This window comes from Anabrus simplex, chromosome 5 (assembly GCF_040414725.1).
Source record: "Anabrus simplex isolate iqAnaSimp1 chromosome 5, ASM4041472v1, whole genome shotgun sequence".
NCBI lineage: Eukaryota > Metazoa > Arthropoda > Insecta > Orthoptera > Tettigoniidae > Anabrus > Anabrus simplex.
The window spans coordinates 266445219-266464981 of NC_090269.1; the positions used below are offsets into that span (position 1 = coordinate 266445219).

At 38.8% G+C, this 19763-nt stretch overlaps 1 protein-coding gene across 1 annotated transcript in view; it reads right to left on the minus strand.

Annotated features, from left to right (window-relative positions):
• Positions 1 to 19763, minus strand: part of muskelin (muskelin 1) — a 231598-nt gene that overhangs the window by 125478 nt on the left and 86357 nt on the right. The window contains exon 8 of the mRNA XM_067147381.2: positions 1407 to 1573. Within this exon, the coding sequence (XP_067003482.1) occupies positions 1407 to 1573 (167 nt within the window). The remainder of the gene's footprint in view (positions 1 to 1406; positions 1574 to 19763) is intronic.

The window sequence follows — 19763 nt, forward strand, 5'->3', positions numbered from 1 at the left end:
AAGCCGCTTGTAAATGTAAAAAGAAGGCATATCAGAAATGGCTCCAAGGACCTATGCAGACAAGGAATTTACATAAATTAAAGTTCCAGTGTGTTGAGTCTAAAAATAAAAGAATAGAACATAAGTATTGTGTAGATAAAAATAGGTCTTTCACGGATAAGTCTGAAATGTATGTTACTCACTTCCCTGCAAACTTCCAGCGAATTGCAACATGTTAAAAAAAAAAAAAAAAAAAACGCAATTGTCATCTGAAGGAGTTCCCTTTGACATTTTACTCATTTTAAACAACATTTTAAACATCATAGCCAATTCCCAAACTCGAATTTCTACAAAAATCATTCTAACTATATCCGACTGCATTATATTTTACATGATTTTAATACTAAGTGTGTGTTAATACAGACTATAAGCCTGGTGCTCCAGATACAATTTAAAGACTTTATTATCCACAGGATTTTAAGGTTATCCTTACAATGTTCAATTTTAGTGTGTGTAAGCATAGACTGCAAGTGGATGCTCAAGAAAATTTAACTACAGATATTATTATTATTATTATTATTATTATTATTATTATTATTATTATTATTATTATTATTATTATAAGTTACAGACCAATAAACATACATAGTATGGACACATGATGAGAATGGAAGTAGAATCCCAAAATGAGCATTTACAGAGAAAATAATCAGATTCTTCTGACAACAGTGAAGACCCAGAAAGAAGTGGAACGATATGGTGGAGAGTATAGAGAGAGGAGTAAAAGTAGAGGAAATATGGACAAGGGGAGTGGTGGAGAGAGAGACAACTGTGGAGGTCCTTGATTCACAACCCAACCCATAAGACTGGAAACGAAGAATATTATTATTACTATCAATAAGCATCTGGCATTTCTCATTACTTATTAAAAAGAAACCAATATGTATTGCCCAAGAAACCTCTGGGGTTTCCAGGATAGAAAGAGGGCACCTTTCAATATATGTTGGACTGTCTGGCTTGGGAAGCTGCAGCTACACGCTATGGTAGACACATTTCCTGAGTCTTACGTAACATGAATTGAAATGCCAAGTGCTTGTTTTGGTTGGGTGATTTGATGTATTGTTGGTCAAGGTGACCTCTACTTTGTGTATCTTTGGTATTCTGATAATTTTAATTTATGTTGCTATTTGTTGTCTTCCATGATAGAGAAGTCTATGAAATGAATTATTTGTGGGATTCATACTTTTCAGAAGATATACAAACCTAAATAATCCCCTTATCAATTCTTTAAGTGTCTGTAAAGTGGAATACCACAGCATTTGTCATAGATTTTGCAGTCTACTTTGGTGTACTGAAGTCATACCTATAACTCCATCAGCATGTAACATCTAATTAATGGTCACTGTTCATTTAGATACAATTCTTACCTAGATGGAGGAGTGAGAACACGACCTCCAAATACATAAATTGTTCTTCTTTCAATGTCCATGCACATTTGATGATCAAAAATTAACTGAGGTCCACCCATTGTTCCAGTATCTTCTGTTATTAAAGTCCACCTATTGTTTTCAATATCATAAACATAGAAGTCACTCTGAAACACAAGCATATACAATTTTGTTAAAATAAATCTTAAATGATAAATATGATAATAATATGAATAACTAAATGTTAAAAGACTCAGTTTCATCCTACTAATGCTTAATTATCAGCTTATTCATTTGTCTCAATGACTGAACTATTTCACAAACTGTATTATTCATTTTTTTGGTAACAACATTAATCCAGTTATAAACGTGTTCTTTTTGTGGACCATGCATGACAAGCTCCTGAAAAGATATACCACACTGAAGACTAAAACTAATATTTAATGAGTGTTGGACTACATGACAACAAAAGGAGAAGATGATACAGTTTTCAGAAAAAACCAAATACTGCAATTAAATATGATTAAGCAATGCAAAATGGCCAAGTTTGAAGAAGCAAGAGAATGCACGCCTATCATTCATTACTTGCATTTACAAGTTAGGCTGATGGACATAGCCAGACATACAGGACTTTTGAACTTCACAGCATCAATAGGTTTAATTACTAATTTGAAAAGGAAGTATGGGGTAACACTACTGTGTAACTTTGGTCCAAGCAAGAGAAGGTAAAGATAAGGAAAGAAGTTGAAGGATTTGTTACTCCAGTTAACGAGTATATCAAGACTGAAAACAAAGGATCTGCATGGATCTGTGATTAGAGCCAGTTCAATTATGAGTTTTCATCCAGAAGTACATTATCAAGAGAAGGGACAAAAACACACTATCGACGTTGCAATTGACAATAAGTACAACACCTGGCTACAAAATCGATGGTGCTATATCAATGGATGGACAATTAGCAAACTCTGTGTATGCTTCCCACATGGAAAGTTGGGACTCCCTGTATCAGCAGATAGAACAGTGCTCATCAAATATCTTTGTGTAAGCGAGTGTGAGTAGGACATCTTGAGACATCTCTTTGTATTGGTTTTAAATACATTTATTGTCAACAAAACCACTTATATTTTGTAATTCCTGGTCTGGACATAAGGAAAAACAACCACTACTCGAAGCCTCTGCAGGAAAACATGTAGATTTAAAAATCATCATACCTAAAACATTACGTAAATTACACATTTTTGGCCATACCCAGCCACAGCATCTTTCTATATTATTGACCCTATTCCTTTGATGAGGTCGGGTGTCACTGATGAACCAAATCTTTGCCTTGAAAAGGCATCACTAACCCACATCCTGATGGCTGTTCTGCACTGTAGATGCAGGGAAACTGTTGCCTGTGCCTAGGTTTTATTGCATTTTGCTTCTCATCCAATTTCTATAGTCGTTCTTTTCAAAGGCTTCAGTCTGAACGTGAATATTACATTACAGAGTGCTTGCTTGCTTGTTTGCCAAGTGCTAAAGTCTCAACATATTCCAGTTTGCAGTGACTATTGTTCCATTTCAGGACATCTTTACAATGGAGTTTTTGTCTCCCAACCTTTCTTTCCCCATCCTGCAGTTCACCATAAACGATTTTCTTCAACAGATCATTATTTTTTATTTGGACCATGTGACTTGCCCACCACAGTTGATTTGTAAGAGAATAGCCTCTATATCTATGCAGTTTGCCTACTTCAGTACATCAGTACTCCTCACATAATTACTCCATTTGATCTGAAGAATCGACCTGAGACATCTCAGTTGGAAATGGTCTAACTTCTTGATGTGATATCGATATGGATACCAAGTCTCTGAGGCATACATAAGAGTCAGGAGAACAACAGCCTTGTATGTAGCCAATTCGGTATGTAATGTGGATATCATACGCCAACAGAATTCCAAACACAGCAGCTGCTGCTTCTGCGCAGCTATTAATTTCTGCATCAAAATGATTTTTTCATGACACATAGCTACCCAGATAACTGAATTTCTCCACAGCCTTCAGATTTTCACCATCAGTATTGTTTTATAAGAGGTTCATGCTCCTAGAGAATAAAATCACATGCCATAACTTAACTGTGTAACACTGATTTAGAGACCAAACTTGATGAATTATTCATGGAACCTGGTAACACTATGTTGGTGTCCTTCCCTCGTGTCTGAAACAATGGCTGCATTATCAGCGAACAGTGTGCTGACTGTTTCAAACTGTATACACCTACTGCTTACGAGTCCCCATCACATATGTATCCTAGATGGACACTGCCAGCATTTTACAATATGTCAATTATAACAATAGCAAAGTAGATGGGAAAAACTAGGAATTGATGTTGACTGATGTTTGCTGTTTAAAGTGGGGATCCATTGTTGCTCACGTCCGTAGGTTTAACCTTAAAGTGCCCTACACGTGATCCCCGGGTGGTGCTAAGCGAGCAACAGTGAACAGGCGACCAGACATATTTCTCCTGGTCAAGATACAACACTAATGAACATGGCTTCACTATCCAAAGGTCCTTTTCAGGACCAAACTACTACTACTACTACTACTACTACTACGAGACTGGGACCTACTGTCCGTATTTGCCAACTTAATATAGAAGGCATTCGCTGATCCAAAAGTGAAGCACTGTCTAAACTGCTACTTTCTTATGAAGTTGACTTAGTAGTTATCCAAGAAACTCATGCTGCAGATGATCAGCAGTTGAGAACAAGAGGAAAGATTCCAGGATTTGATCTTCTGGGAGCTACCTATCATCAAGCGTATGGTAATGCCACCTACGTACGCTCCACCGTAGATAATGTCTATCTTGTCTCTTCCAGTACAAGCGAGGATATTCACACTGTTGTTACTCGAATAGGTGACACTGTAGTCTCAAATATCTATAAACCACCCAATGTCAAGTGGCCTAGTCAAGTTTTAGATGTGCATCCACACCCAGCTGTCTATGTAGGAGACTTCAACAGCTATCAACAGGAGTGGAATTATAGAACCAATGATGACAATGGAGAGGCGCTAATGGGTTGGGTTGAAATTAATGACCTTTTCCATGTTTTTGACGCCAAGGATCGAGGTACTTTTAGATCTGCAGCATGGAGATTAGAGTACTGCCCTGACCTATGCTTTGGGTCTAGAAACAAAAATGATAAATCCTTACCAATCATCCGGAAAGTGCTCACAGACTTTCCTCATAGCCAACACCGACCAGTCCTCTATGAGCCTGGAATCCAGGTTCCTCTAGTTTCAACTACCCCACGACCACGCTGGAACTTCAGTAAAGCTAACTGGTCTGCCTTTACAGAGGACCTTGACAATGTTTTGCGAAAGATACCACCAACAAGCACAGGATATGAGAGATTCGTGGGAGCTGTGATATCTACAGCAAAAAAGCACATCCCTAGGGGCTTTCGTAGAGAGTATATCCCTGGATGGAGTGAGGAAACAGATAATCTTTATCAACAATACATTGATAGTGGTGATCACGAAATTGCAGATCAACTTTTACATAGCTTAGATTCTGCAAGAAGACAAAAGTGGATTTCAAAAGTTGAATCTCTTGACTTTACAAAATCCAGTCGTGAAGCTTGGTCCCTTCTCAGGAAGCTGGAGGACGGAAAACCCATTACACGAATGAATTCTGAAATTCACCCAAACAAAATTGCATCTCATATAGTCACGACATCCAAAAGTAACAGGGCCAAAGTATTCACAAAACGAATAAAGAAGAATCTGAAAATCCTGAAGGACAGTGTCCCAGATATATCGGAGTACCCTAGACCTTTTACTGAGAATGAGATAACTATTGCAATTGCTGATATCAAGCCAGGCAAAGCACCAGGTGTGGATGGTATTCACCCAGAATTTATCACTCATTGTGGGGATAGAGCTAGAGTATGGTTGTCCACCTTCTTCACGAACATCCTACAGAGTGGGCAATTACCAAAGCTATTCAAACAAAGATCATAGCCGTCTTGAAGAAAGGCAAAGCCAGTGATAAACCAGAGAGCTATCGACCTATTGGCCTGCTTAGTGTGACTTATAAATTACTAGAAAGGCTCCTTCTCAATAGAACTGGCCCAAAGATCCTCGAGAAAATCCCAGTGGATCAGGCAGGATTCAGACCGAACAGAAGCACTACAGACCAAATAATGTCTCTTACAACTTACATAGAAGCATCAGTGGTTTTTAATGATCTGACAGCAGCCTATGATACAGTCTGGAAGGATGGCCTACTCTTCAAGTTTCTGAAAGTGATACCATGTAAGACGACTGCCCGGCTCTTGAATAATATGCTAAGCCAAAGACTTTTCCAAGTACATATGGGGAATACTGTAAGCACCAAAAGATCACTAAATAATGGACTTCCACCGGGCTCTGTTCTTGCTCCAATCTTATTTAGCCTATACATTTCAGACATGCCTGCCACATCTTCAAGAAAATTTGGATATGCCGATGATTGGACTACTGCTACGAGAGATACAACATTCGAGAAATCCGAGATGACCTTAATGCACGACATAAAAGTGTTGGTACAGTACTTTAAATTGTGGAGACTTACACTTAATGCCAATAAAACAGAAGTATACTGTTTCCATCTAAACAGCAAGATGGCTAACAAACAATTGCAGGTGTACATTGGAAATCAGTTACTGAGACATAATAGATTCCCTAAATACCTAGGAGTTACCTTAGATAGAACACTCTCCTTTAGACAACACCTTCGTAACGTCCAATCCAAAGTAAGAACTCGCAACAACGTAATTCAAAAATTATGTGGTACAACTAGGGGTTCAACAGCAACTTTACTCCGATGCACCGCCTTGGGACTTGTGTTCTCGGCTGCTGAGTACTGCGCTCCTGTTTGGCTGAATAGCTCTCACACCAACCTCATAGATACGCAGCTCAACACCACGATGCGACTTGCCACTGGCACAATAAGGTCTACACCCACATACTGTCTACCTATTCTCAGCCATATCTCCCCACCAGATCTTCGACATAAAAACGCTCTCCTCAGGGAATTTAAGAAATTAATAAATAATCCCAATTACCAATACATGACAACATCGCCGATGTTTATCTGAATCGTCTAAGGTCCCGAAATCCACCATTAAGAACTGCAGTAGAACTGAAGAATACCAACTTCAATATTACTAAGGAATGGCAGGGAAGATAAGATACTAGGCCTGAGTCAACTCTGCCACACAGGACCGTCACTGCCACCTGGATTTGAGCTTCCTAGGAAAACCGGGTCTACTCTTAACAGGATACGATCGAGCCATGGTAACTGCGCAGATTTCCACTACAAGTGGAAAAGAATTCCTACACCTAACTGCGACTGTGGTGCCTCCAAATAGACCATCCTGCACATTATCAGCGAATGTCCAAAAAGAAAATACAGTGGTGACTTTGCCCATGCGCTTCCAGAGACAGTTAGCTATATAAATAACCTGCATATAAATATATAGTTTGTCTTTCAAAATCATTGTGTGTTGTATCTGTAAAGCCATATGCTAAATAAATAAATGTTTAAAGTGGCCTAACATCGAGGTCATCGGAAAAAGCAGGAATAAGAACCTAACCTTGCCTCACACAGCAGCCTACTTCCAAGTACTTTTGACCGTGTGCAATTAACACAGATTTTGCATTTTGACTCTTCATGGATACTTCTTACCATCAAAACAATGTTGATCTTATATAATACCATCCATAGTACCTCACATGGCAATCTACACAATCAAAAGCCTTCTCAGGATCGATGAAGCAGATGTAAAAGTCATGTTGCAGTTACAGGCTTTTCTCATGCAACTGATGCAATGAAAATACAGCACTGACATTAGCATGGTTCTTACAAAAAATGTATTGGATATCGGGGAGTATCCTTTCCAGTCAGTTAGGTAACACTCTCGCAAAAACGTTTTCAACCATGATGAGCAAGGATGTGCCACAATACAAATGACAAACTGCCTTTTGTTTCTTGTATACTGGACAGATTAGAAAATAATGTAAGTCAGAAGGAACTGCACTTCACCTCCACAGATTTCGAAATCCCAATGGTGCCATTTGGCCTAATTCTCCATTTCCAAGTTTACAAGCCCTTCAGTGAAGTTAAATCTTCATTCTGAGCCATAAAGCAGAATATTTAAAATTTGACTGGATAACAGCGGTTCTATAACAGTGAGCAATTACTGCCAAGCACTGTCAGAAGACTATACCAAGCAGTATCACTTTTCTAGTGAAAGGTGGTTTGTGTTTATAAGTTAAGTAGTTGATCTATTATGGAAAGAGTGTAATGGGGAGTCATGGTTGCCTCTTCCCAAATGATTAACTTAGCCTGTCTTTTTTTACTCTGTCTCTTCTGACATTCTTATGTTCGCTCTGCAAATTTAGGGCCATCAATCACTCTCTCTTTCCTGTGACTTGACTCAATTCATCTTCCTCCAAACGTATCATTTTAGCTTTTTGTCTCTGTAATTGCAAAGTTAATATTTGCCATTTTTGCCTTTGCTCTTTTATTCATCCTCATGGAGTTTTAATATGTTGGATGGTCGGCTCACTTGAAATTTGTTGATTTAACACATGAAAGTCATACAACCTTTGACGATCAAAAATTCTTTTCAGGTGAGACGTCATGGACATCATGTTCTCCCGACAGATTTCTGCTGGCATATTTCTGTGGATATATAGCTAATTGAATCAAATCTAAAGCTACAAGCTCAAATGCTTCAAACTGCAGAGTAAAATTTGGTTCAGTCTTATGCCAATAGATGACGTTAATGTTATGTGCAACAAAATGACAACCTCACCTCGTTGAATGAGAGGCATTTTATAGAGAAAGAACCAAGCATACAAAATTCCATCTCAGCCGAAACATGTCTCTACCATAGAAACACCTACAACGAAGCATCCAAGATTAACATTTGCTAAGATGTAAGATATGTGTGATGTGCAATGCTGTACAAACCAGCTGGTAGCACATTTTTAAAGGTCCCATGCCACGGTTACAGAGAAATCCTTAACAGAAATCGTAGTAGTGACGGTGACCTTTGGAACAGCGCATTAGCCAGATCTGACATTCCAGTATTTTGCTGCCGTGTGGATGAGGTATGGGACTACTAAGGGATAAGGGAGTTCACCATGACAGAAACACCATTGACTGTATTAGACATGATGTAGATCTTGATTCCATACTGACGAGCCCAAATTGGCACTCTGGGGCGAAACGCTGGCAACCAAGAATGAGTTAGCTGGAAAATTTATAATTTTATTATATGGAAATTATACATTAGGCATAGCAGTCAGCAGAAGAGGTAAAAGAAGGATCAGTTTCATCAATAATAGAACAAACCTTGGGAAGAGGCTTGTTCATTCTGACACCCAGTACACTAGAATGTTGTTGCTGTTGTTGTTATTATTATTATTACTACTATTATTATTATGACGTGATTAAAGCCCATCGCCACCTGTACCATACATGTTACTTGGCATGAATGCACTTTAGGGAAATCTGTGAAACACAACTTACAGGACAGGATAGCAACTAACACTCTAAACTTCATCCTACGATGTAAAAGTAACAGGGAAAATATCTTGTAGGTTCGAAACAGACTATTTAGGTCCTGAAGAGGAGATACAGTATATACCTAAAGGATGTTAAGTACAGAATAAAAATGGTCAATTAGACACCAGTGGGAATAGAAACCATAACTTTCAGATTTTGCAACCATGCTCTCCCAACGGAGGTATGGTGGCCCATGTCATTCCAGTTCCATGGACAGAAATCTGCGCTACAGACCAGCACAATTGTAGAATGCGTGCTAGTCCTGTACTTTAAATATCTTCAGCATGCTCTATATGGACACAACACGGCCTAATAAGCTTCAAGAATACTTGAACCACAATGTGGTTGTGAAAAAAAAAAAAAAAAGGAAATATTCAATTCAAATGTCATAAAGTTGGTGACTAGCGCATTCTACAGTTATGATTGCCATAAACTGTAGCTAGAACCCTGCCAACGGAACAAGAATGACCAAGGCCATCACTGCTCAAGTAAGAGCATAAGACGTGAAGTCTGAAGATTGTGGGCTCAGTTTCCACTATTGTCTAGTCAGCCATTTTCTTCTGTATCTTAAAATCTCTGACAAACTGTATGTTCCTGACTTTACCAAATAAGCTGAAAGTCTATTCCAAGTAAATGAAATCATGAAAAAAAAAAAAGCAAAATATTCTAGCATTACTGATTATAGACGAAGAGGTACAGGAAACTGAAGAAAGGGAACGCCTTATACTATAGTGGAGGAAGAGAAGCCAGAAATAGTATAGACCTCATAATATTAGAGAAATATTGTCTGGCCAGATAAATCTGCTATGGTAATGGAGAAGACTTCACAGACAGCGTCTCCACGCCGAGTGTTGGATGGTGGTAAAAAGAAAAAACTTGATCCACTAAATGGACCCACCGTTACAGGTGGAGGAGTCCTCATAGAAGGGAAATATGTACTCAGTGAAGGAAATGCCACTGAAACCCATTAACAGTAGCTGCTGTACTGCAGAGGAGCAGCTGCAAAAGATGTCCATTCTCTATGTAAGGGAGCGGTCTACATGCTTCGGTCAATGAACAATACGATTTTCCTCTGCCGCACTCCCATTCTGGTATCAAGTGATCACAAGAAGTTCTCAAAAACTGATGTCATCCAAGCATTGGCATTTCGTGTACTAGCATGGAAACGTAGTACATACATTTTTAAAACTGCACAGATTCTTCCACTTCCCTGTTATGAGAGACATCAATTTCTCCTTACCAATCTCATTGCAGCATAATAGCACTATTAGTCTCTCTTTACTGAGTTTACCTCCATGGCATTTCTAACTCTTGAACGCATAAGTTTTATCATGAGGAAACCATCAGGACTATAATCCTGATGGCCTAATTTATGTATATTTCCAGCAGTGCCGTGTCTCTACAAGTATGAACAGTATTGATATTGACACTGGCAGCCTCCCCACATACAGATTTATATGGAAGTTTGTTCGTTTTTATCTTTTTTTTTTTTTTTCCTCCAACATTCAAGCTATCTATTAGATGCCTTGAAGTTACATAATCCCATTTTGGAAGCTAAATGTGATGCCTTGGCTCGAATCACTGTTCCATCAAAAGGAATATTTAAAGCCTGAGGTTGTTGAAACCATTTTACCAGATCATCATCTAAATCTGGAAACTGACTTTTATGAACATGTTTCATTTGGCAGCTTCCTTCTGTCAGATAAGCATCCTCAATCTTCTTTCGTTGCTTACAGTTGTATTTAAAGTCGTCATAAGAATATCTAACATCTGGGTGATTTCCACACATTTCAGGTGTAGATTAGCATTATACTTCCTCAATAAACGTTAATTTTTTTGTCATTGTGAACTGTCTAGCTTTCTTCTTCATAACTCCAAGTCCTGCAAAACACTATGCTTAAGTACAATAGCCCTAATTTATGTATGTTGTTGCACAATTCCCTTATGAGCATAAAATTAAGCACCAACATGTCAGCTTAGCTACTGCTGCACGATTCAAACCACTACAGCAATGGCTGGCTTGGGGCTGACGACCCTGTAGCTGTAGGCCAACAAGCTATCACACTATGCAGTCCGGGACTGCAAACTTAAGTTTTCTACCATATCCTTACCCAAGCCAGTTGTTGCTGGCATGTCATGTGCGTAAAATGGCTGGGAACACTAATTTAAATTCCTTGTGGCGGGAGTTACGAACGTACTAAAGAGCGACATAAAAGAGTTATCGAGGTCTCTTTAGCACTTATTTAATAGGATATGGACTGGGATTTTGGAATAATGGCGTAATAAGTTTCGACTGCATTTCAGTATGTACCTTAAGGCTCTTTCGGGGAAGGCGAAAAACGAGGTACTAGTCATGTTTTTTGTATAGTTTTTATTGTGTATATTTGTATCCTTTGTAAATATTTATGTATCTTTCATTTCAGATTAATATTTATTGTACATAGCTCGGATCTTTGTAATTCAGTGTTATGCTATTACTGATCTTGAATAAATAAATAATAAATAAACGTAGGCCCTTCACCAAAAAGGCAATAAATGTGATATTGAAAAAGATTTCCCTCTAGAACATTGGGTTGAAACATGCATGAAAGAGTAGGATGATGATGATGCTTGTTGTTTAAAGGGGCCTAACATCTAGGTCATCGACCTCAATGGCACGAAATGAGACCAAATGTAATGACAATTTTAAAGTCAAAATCATCCACAGACCAGAATTAAAAAACGTGATGATGAAGAATGAATGGGTGTATATGAATTTAAAACAATCAGTGGATCCGACCCGCAATGCCCCACCTTTCCAGAAAATATCATAAACAATAGTATTACTGACCAAGGGACTGCTTATAAAGCACAATCCGGAATCAATGATGCTTGTTGTCTAATGGGGTCCAAAGTCCAGGTCAACGGCCCCTTATAATGGTACTTATTGCTAGTAAAGTAGAACCATGGTATTTGTGATGTTGTGGTACTAATCAAAAGTAGCGTAGACTCACTGAGTTCCACACATTGTGGTACTACTCACAAGTATTGTACGATGCACAGGTAACGCAGACCTATGGTGTTTTTCACATAATGGTGCCACTCATAGCCAATTACAGGATATTAGAATCATTCCGTATTGACGGTTTTCACTTTACAAAGCAAAAAATTAAATGTATCCTAAATCAATACATCACTTATCACATACTTTTCACCTGGCACGTTGTCTTTTCTCAAACTTGCTTTCTCAAGCTTTTTTGCTCCCCTCCTAGCCATTTGTGAGATGGTGTTTCTACAAAGACAGACTGTCAGCTGAATTTTCAACACAGTGATACCGTCCTGTTTTTCTGAAGTGTTATCTAACTACATTTTCGGTCTAAGGGGTTCGCAACCTTACTATTAGCATTTATTGTTTCGTTTCCGTCTGTTATCTTTTATTTTATGTTATTTTCTTAGGTTTAGCACGTTTTTTTGTTTTCAATTATGTTTTATATTAACCCTTTGTTCACTGAATTTGTCTGGCGAGTTATTTATTGCTCCATCTAGTGATGTAAATATTCTATATTTTTATTGTTTTTATTTCCACCTGTCTCTTTTGTTTTTCATTTGTCATTCATTATGTTTTTAGCATATTTTTAGCTTATATTATGTAAGATTACTTTAATCCCCGCTTATTTCACTGAAGATGGCTCGAACAAGTCGAAACATGTTTGAATTTTATTGCTCCATCTAATGATGGAATTATGTTTTTTACTGAATTAGGAGGATACATTTAATTTTTTGTTTTGTAAAGTAAAAACTCATAGCCAAAGAAAACCCATGGTGTTCCGCACCTAGGTGTACTAATCAAAGGCACTAGTATTCCCATGGTGTTCCTCACATAGCGGGTTCTAATCACAGGCAGCGCAAACCCACGGTGTCGCTCATATAGTGGTACTAATCACAGGCAACGCCCAGACTCGTAGTGTTTCTCACAATGGTACTTATCACAGGTAGTGTTAAAACCCATACTGATTCACCTTCTGTTGCTACTAACACAAACCTATTGTGTACCTAACATAGTGGTACTACTCACAAGTAAAGGCGGCCCATGGTGTTCCTCATGTGATGGTACTAATCATAAGTAGTTTCATGGTTCTAATACAATTATCCCTTGGTCGTCTCTTTTAGTCGCCTCTTACGACAGGCAGGAGATACCGTGGGTGTATTTGTCGTCTGCGTCCCCCCACCCACAGGGTGTTGGAAGAGTAGGGGACTCACATGGACCAATCAAAAATCCATAAATCAGTGGTGAGAGAGAGTGGGGTAGTTACTTCACACACAAGTGAAAACATTCGAGAAGGTGTGGAAAAAATATATAAGGGCTTGAGTTGTGATGCAAAGGGCTTTATGTCACATGTATTTGGAGAGCATTAGACTCGTGTGTAGTATGAGAGTAAGTACGAGCTTTTCATCTTGTGCAATTAGAGAGGAAAGAGGGCTTGTCATAGTGTGAAGTTCAAGGGTAGGACACTGAGAGTACTTAATTATTTCTCTTACTGAGAAAGTCTACGAATACAAACTTTTGTTAAGAGACTTTTGAGAGAATAGAACATTGGTTCATTTAATTAAAATGACGCTGAAGAAATCAGAATCAGCTCAAGACAACAGTTAAACTTCATGGAAGGTGACAAGTTGCTCAAGGATATCAAAGTGAAGCACTTGAGAAAGGCAAAGAGAAGAAAGGAAGAAAGAAGCCTCTAAAATCCAATGCTAAGTGACTTGTAAATAATTCATTGCAAATAGTCTATTATATTGATGTAATGTAGATTCAATTTTGTTTGATCTTTACCAATGATGTCAGTGTTTTTATTATTTTATTGAGCTTGTCTTGGATTACTTCATTTTATTTTCATAACCATATCATCATTTCCGCACTGAATTTATAAACAGATCCAAGTACAACTACAGCCATTATAAATCAATTAGTGGGGCTACATATAACATCATTCAATTTATCAATCTTCATTTCATCATAGGCAATAGATTTGACAGAAGAATGCTCAGTACTACTGAACCACAATATAATATCATACAACCTGGCAGACTCGCACAAATTTAATGTCACAACAGGACTTTTGGATCCGTACCGTTTTTATTTCATGCCAAAACCATAAGACGAGGTTGTTCCATTATGCATCTTTAAGCTTGTTAAAAGGGGCAGCACAAACAAGAATAGAATGTTATAGTAGTAGTACAAGACAGCGACAATGGGAAGGAAGCAGCCGTGGCTTTAATTAAGATACAGCCCCAGCATTTGCCTGGTGTGAAAATGGGGAAACCACGGAAAACCATCTTCAGGGCTGCTGACAGTGGGGTTCAAACCCACTATCTCCCGGATGCGAGCTCACAGCTGCACACTCCTAACCACACGGCGAACTCGCCCGGTACTATGTATTTTAATCTATATATATAAAAGTCATTGTATGTATGTGGGTGGGTGGGTTTGTGCCACATCTCCTCCCAAACCATTGGAGCGATTTCAACCAAATTTGATACTCTTATGACTTGGTATCACAAGACAAACCGCGTGGGGGTAAGACATCCCAAACACCCCTGGGGGCAGTGGGGGTCATAAATAAAAATAAATGAAAATAGTGTCGAATCCATACTTTTCAGGGTCACTGAGATGAACAGTGACACACCAATTTTTTTAAAGTCCTTTGGGGTGGGGTCGAGGGGGGAGTGATATATATAAATAATAGAAAATAGTGTCAAATATATAGTTTTCGGGGTCGCCAAAGTGAATAGCGACACTCTGGATTTTCAGTATCAGGAGACAAACCACGTGGGGGTAAGACACTCCAGGAACCCTTAGGGGGGTCATAAATAAAAGTAAATGAAAATAGTGTCGAATCCACACTTTTCGGGGTCACTGAGATGAATAGTGACACTCCGATTTTTTTAAAGTCCAAGTTCAGCCCCTTTGGGGTGGGGGTGAGTGGGAGTGATATACACAAATAATCGAAAATAATGTTGAATACATAGTTTTCGGGGTGGCGAAAGTGAATAGCGACACTCCGGATTTTTGGTATCAGGAGACAAACCAACAAACCACGTGGGGGTAAGACACCCCAGGAACCCTTAGGGGCCGGGGACGAGGGGGGTCATATATAAAAATAAACGAAAATAGTGTCGAATCCACACTTTTCGGGGTCGCTGAGATGAATTGTTACACTCCGAATTTTTTAAAAGTCCAAGTTCAGCCCCCTTTGCGGTGGGGGCGAGGAGGGAGTGATATATATACAAATAATGGAAAATAGTGTCGAATACATAGTTTTCGGGGTCGCCAAAGTGAATAGCGACAGTCCGAATTTTTAGTATCAAGAGACAAAACACGTGGAGGTAAGACACCCCCAGAAACCCTTAGGGGCGGGGGGCGAGGGGGGTCATATAAAAATAACGAAAATAGTGTCTAATCCATACTTTTCTGGGTCGCTGAGATGGATAGTGATACTTGGAAATTTTTTAAAGTCCAATTCAGCCGACTTTGGGGTGGGGGGCGAGGGGGGAGTGATATATACACATAATCGAAAATAGTGTCGAGTCCATACTTTTCGTGGTCGCTTAGGTGAATAGTGACATCCCGGGAATTTTTAAATTCCAAGTTCAGCCCCGTTTAGGGTGGGGGAAAAGGGGAGAGTGATATATAAAAATTATTGAAAAGAATGTTGAGTTATCTTCGGGGTCACTGAGAATGTAGAGTTCTCTTCGGGGTCGCTGAGATGAATACTGACACACCGGATTTTTACTATCAGGAGACAAACCACGTGGGGGTAGGGCACCCCAGGAACCCATAGGGGCGGGGGGCGAAGGGGTGAGATATAAAAATTATCGAAAGTAGTGTCGAATGCATACTTTCAGGGTCGCTTAGATGAATAGTGACACCCCGGGATTTTTTAAAGTCCAAGTTCATCCCCCTTTAGGGACGGGGAGCAAGGGGGGTGATATATAAAAATAATCATATTTACTGTGAAATATACAGTTTTCGGGGTCGCCGAGGTGAATAGTAACACTCCGGAATTTTAATATCTGGAGACAAACCACGTGGAGGTAGGGCACCCCAGTAACACATAGGGGCGGGGGGCGAAGGAGTGAGATATACAAATCATCGAAAGTAGTGTCGAATGCATACTTTCGGGGTCGCTTAGATGAATAGTGACACCCCGGGATTTTTTCAAGTCCAAGTTCATCCCCCTTTGGGGCGGGGAGCAAGAGGGGTGAGATATAAAAATAATCGTATTTAGTGTCAAATATACAGTTTTCGGGGTCGCCGAGGTGAATAGTAACACTCCGGATTTTTAGTATCAGGAGACAAACCACGTGGGGGTAAGACACCCCAGGAACCATTAGGGGCATATATAAAAATAAACGAAAATAGTGTCGAACCCATACTTTTCGGGGTCGCTTAGATGAACAGTGACATCCCGGAAAATTTTTAATTCCAAGTTCAGCCCCCTTTAGGGTGGGGGGCAAGGGGGAGTGATATATAAAAATAATCGTAATTAGTGTCGAATCCAAAGTTTTTGGGGTCGCGCAGTCCGGAATTTTAGTATCATGAGACAAACCACGTGAGGGTAAGACACCCCAGGCGCCCTTCGAAGCTGGGGGGCGAGGGGGCTGATATATAAAAATCATCGAATGTATTGTCCAATCCATACTTTTCGGGGCCACTGAAATGAACAGTGTAACTCCGGAATCTTTTAAACCAAGTTCAGCCCCCATCGGGGAATGGGGGAAGGTATATAAAATTATCGAAAATAGTGTCGAATCCATAGTTTTCGGGGTCGCTGAGATGAATAGTGGCACTCTGGACTTTTAAAGTCCAAATTAAGGCCCCTTTTGAGGTGGGTGGTTAGGAAGGGAGTTAGATATAAAATAATCGAAAACAATGTCACATCCATGGTTTTAGGGGCCGCTTAAATGAGGAGTGACACTCCGGTTGTCGTTTAAGTCCAAGTTGACCTCCAATTGCCAGGCGGGTGAGAAGGAGTCATGGACAGAAAATATCCAAATGACCGAGATTAAGGATGTTTTTTGTACGTTCCAGTGTAACTGTCAGCAGAACTTAATACAAGTATTACCTACTACCTGAAAAAAAATACTAAGGGGGAAAGATACCCCTAGAAGCCTTAGATAAGGGGACGAAATGTAATTAAGACTGAAAATGACCGATATTAGTGTTGAATCCATACGTTTCGGGACTACGGGAACAATTTCAAACAAACTTGGTCACTTATGACTTATTTTCAGGAGACAAACTGCGTGGAGGTATGACAACCCTAGCATGCCTACGACGGGATGAGATGTAGAAATAATCTAAAATAGTGTCGAATCCATTCTTTTCGGGGTTGCTGAGATGAATAATGACGCTCCAAATTTTTTAGAAGTCCAATTTCTACCTCCTTTCGCATAGCGGTGAGAAAAAGTGAAAAACAAAATTTCGAAAATGACCGAGAGAATGGATGCATGCGTGTATACTGGACCTACTGTCTGGAAAAATATACCTTAGTGGTAAGAGACTCCTAGCCTCTAAAGTAGGGGCGAAATGTAAAAATTAACCGAAAACGACCGAAATTTGTGTCTAATCCATAGTTTTTGGGGTCGCTGAGATGAACTGTAACACTCTGAATGCCGCTTAAGATAAAGCTCAGTCCTACTCGGCAGGCGGATGAGAACTGGCAAAAAATTGAAAACGTCCAAAGGGACAGTTTAAGGATGTATGTGTGTATGTTTTAGCATATCTCTCAATCAAACTTGGTTTACACATGACTTACTATGCAGAAAACATTACTGTGTAGATCAGATACACCTAGCCCCCGCTGGTGTTGGGGAATGAGAGGGGCTGATGTGCAAAAATAAGGAAAATAACCAATATTAATGTCGAAATCCATTGTTTATGTGTCGCTGATACGAACTGTGACGCTGTGGATAGCGTTTATGTCCACGTTCAGCCTCCATCGAGGCAGGAGCTGAGAAGGGCTTAAAAGTAAATAATATAAAATGACCGAGATTAGTGTTTACTCGATAATTAAATAATCTAATACTTGAAGTCAGATACATCCAAATAACTCTAAAACTACATGATAAGTCGTAAAATCAACATCTCAAAAAGAATTCTATAAGCATTCTCTTCACACTTAACTAACTGGTAATACAAATATTAAAGGTAAACATTCAAAAACTATCCGGGCAATGCCGGGTACTACAGCTAGTAAGTTCATAACATCTTATTTTCGTCCACATCATATTGGTGCTACATTACATAAACTCCTAAGTGTTTAGTCAAACATTAATTTCATGAATGGACACAGCAACATTTAAAAATAAAAGAAAAGAAAAAGAGACCTATGGGACAAAAGCAAGCCAAGGAAATAAGCAGTGGCGATCTTCAGATTGGAAACAGGACATGACTGCTTAGCTGCACATCTAGCTAGAATCAAAATATACCATCTGCAAAATTACTGGATCAGTGACAGACTTGAAACACCTACTTCAGCACACAGGATTCAACCCAACTCAACAAAAATATGGCAATTTACCAGCCTTATACTGGATAGCCAGAAACAAGACGAAACAAGATTGTTCCCTAATACATCTGTTCATTATTACTGTTATTTGTATATTTCTTTTGTCTGAGATATCAATTTTGTACTGAGTTACTTCCCAATAAAGCCATAGGTTACAAAAACAAAAAATAAAATCATTAAGAAGAATGTATCTTAGGACAAAATTTTTAGATTTGTAACAATATATAATAATTGTAATCATCATCCTGGGTTCTAAAAGGTAAAGATGTTTTGCAGGTTCTTGTAATATTGTTGACGAAAACAATGTTAGCTTTGTGAGGTTTCATCTCATTACTCAGCAATCATTGCTACGTGTTATAACTCTTGTAGTTTAAAGGCATTATGAGAATAATGTAATAAATGTAATCCAAAATTATAATTTCATTTGTTATGCTTTGTCCATTGTGGCAACCTTCACCTGAGGGAAGTTTAAAATGAATAAGACTATGTTCTAATAAAAAAAATTGAACATTGACAGGGTGGACCATTAACTCGTTGTGTGTGATGATTTGGGTCCATACTGACCAATATCGAGCCAAAATATGGTCAAATCTGTTAATACATTGGGTCATAGGTCATAAATTTCACATTGTTCCGTATTGAAGAGCAATATCATGTAAAACAAGAGCTTAGAGGTTTCCACCTATTCAATATTCATTTAGAGTAACCTAAAAGAGTTACATATATTTGAAACTAGTTTCGGTCTTACTGGATGCCATCATCAAAGTTATAAAGTTAACGTAAGACATAAATTATAACAGATAAAATTTATAAAATAAGAGTGTGTTGACATTCAGTGTAAGACAAGTATAGAGTTGAATGATCAACACCCATTAAAATCATATTTGTTCAAGTGTAGGTTCGAATTATTCTCAATGTTTTCTTCCAATGTGAAACCATAACGTTTGTGGGGTATAGAGGAAATGCCTACTCCCAGTCCTGAACAACTAGGATGAAAGAAGCCAGAAAGCCTTCTTTACAATTTCATAAAATCATCTCTTATCTTCACCTTTCTATATAACACTTAGAATTTTAACTCTACGATTTATCCTCATCTCAAGGTGACACTTTGAACAGTCAACCATGAAAAGTTTTTTGAAGAATAACTTCACCAACTGCAATCATATATTGTAGAAAAGACAGCATTCGGATGCGGAGGGCTGTCATTTGGA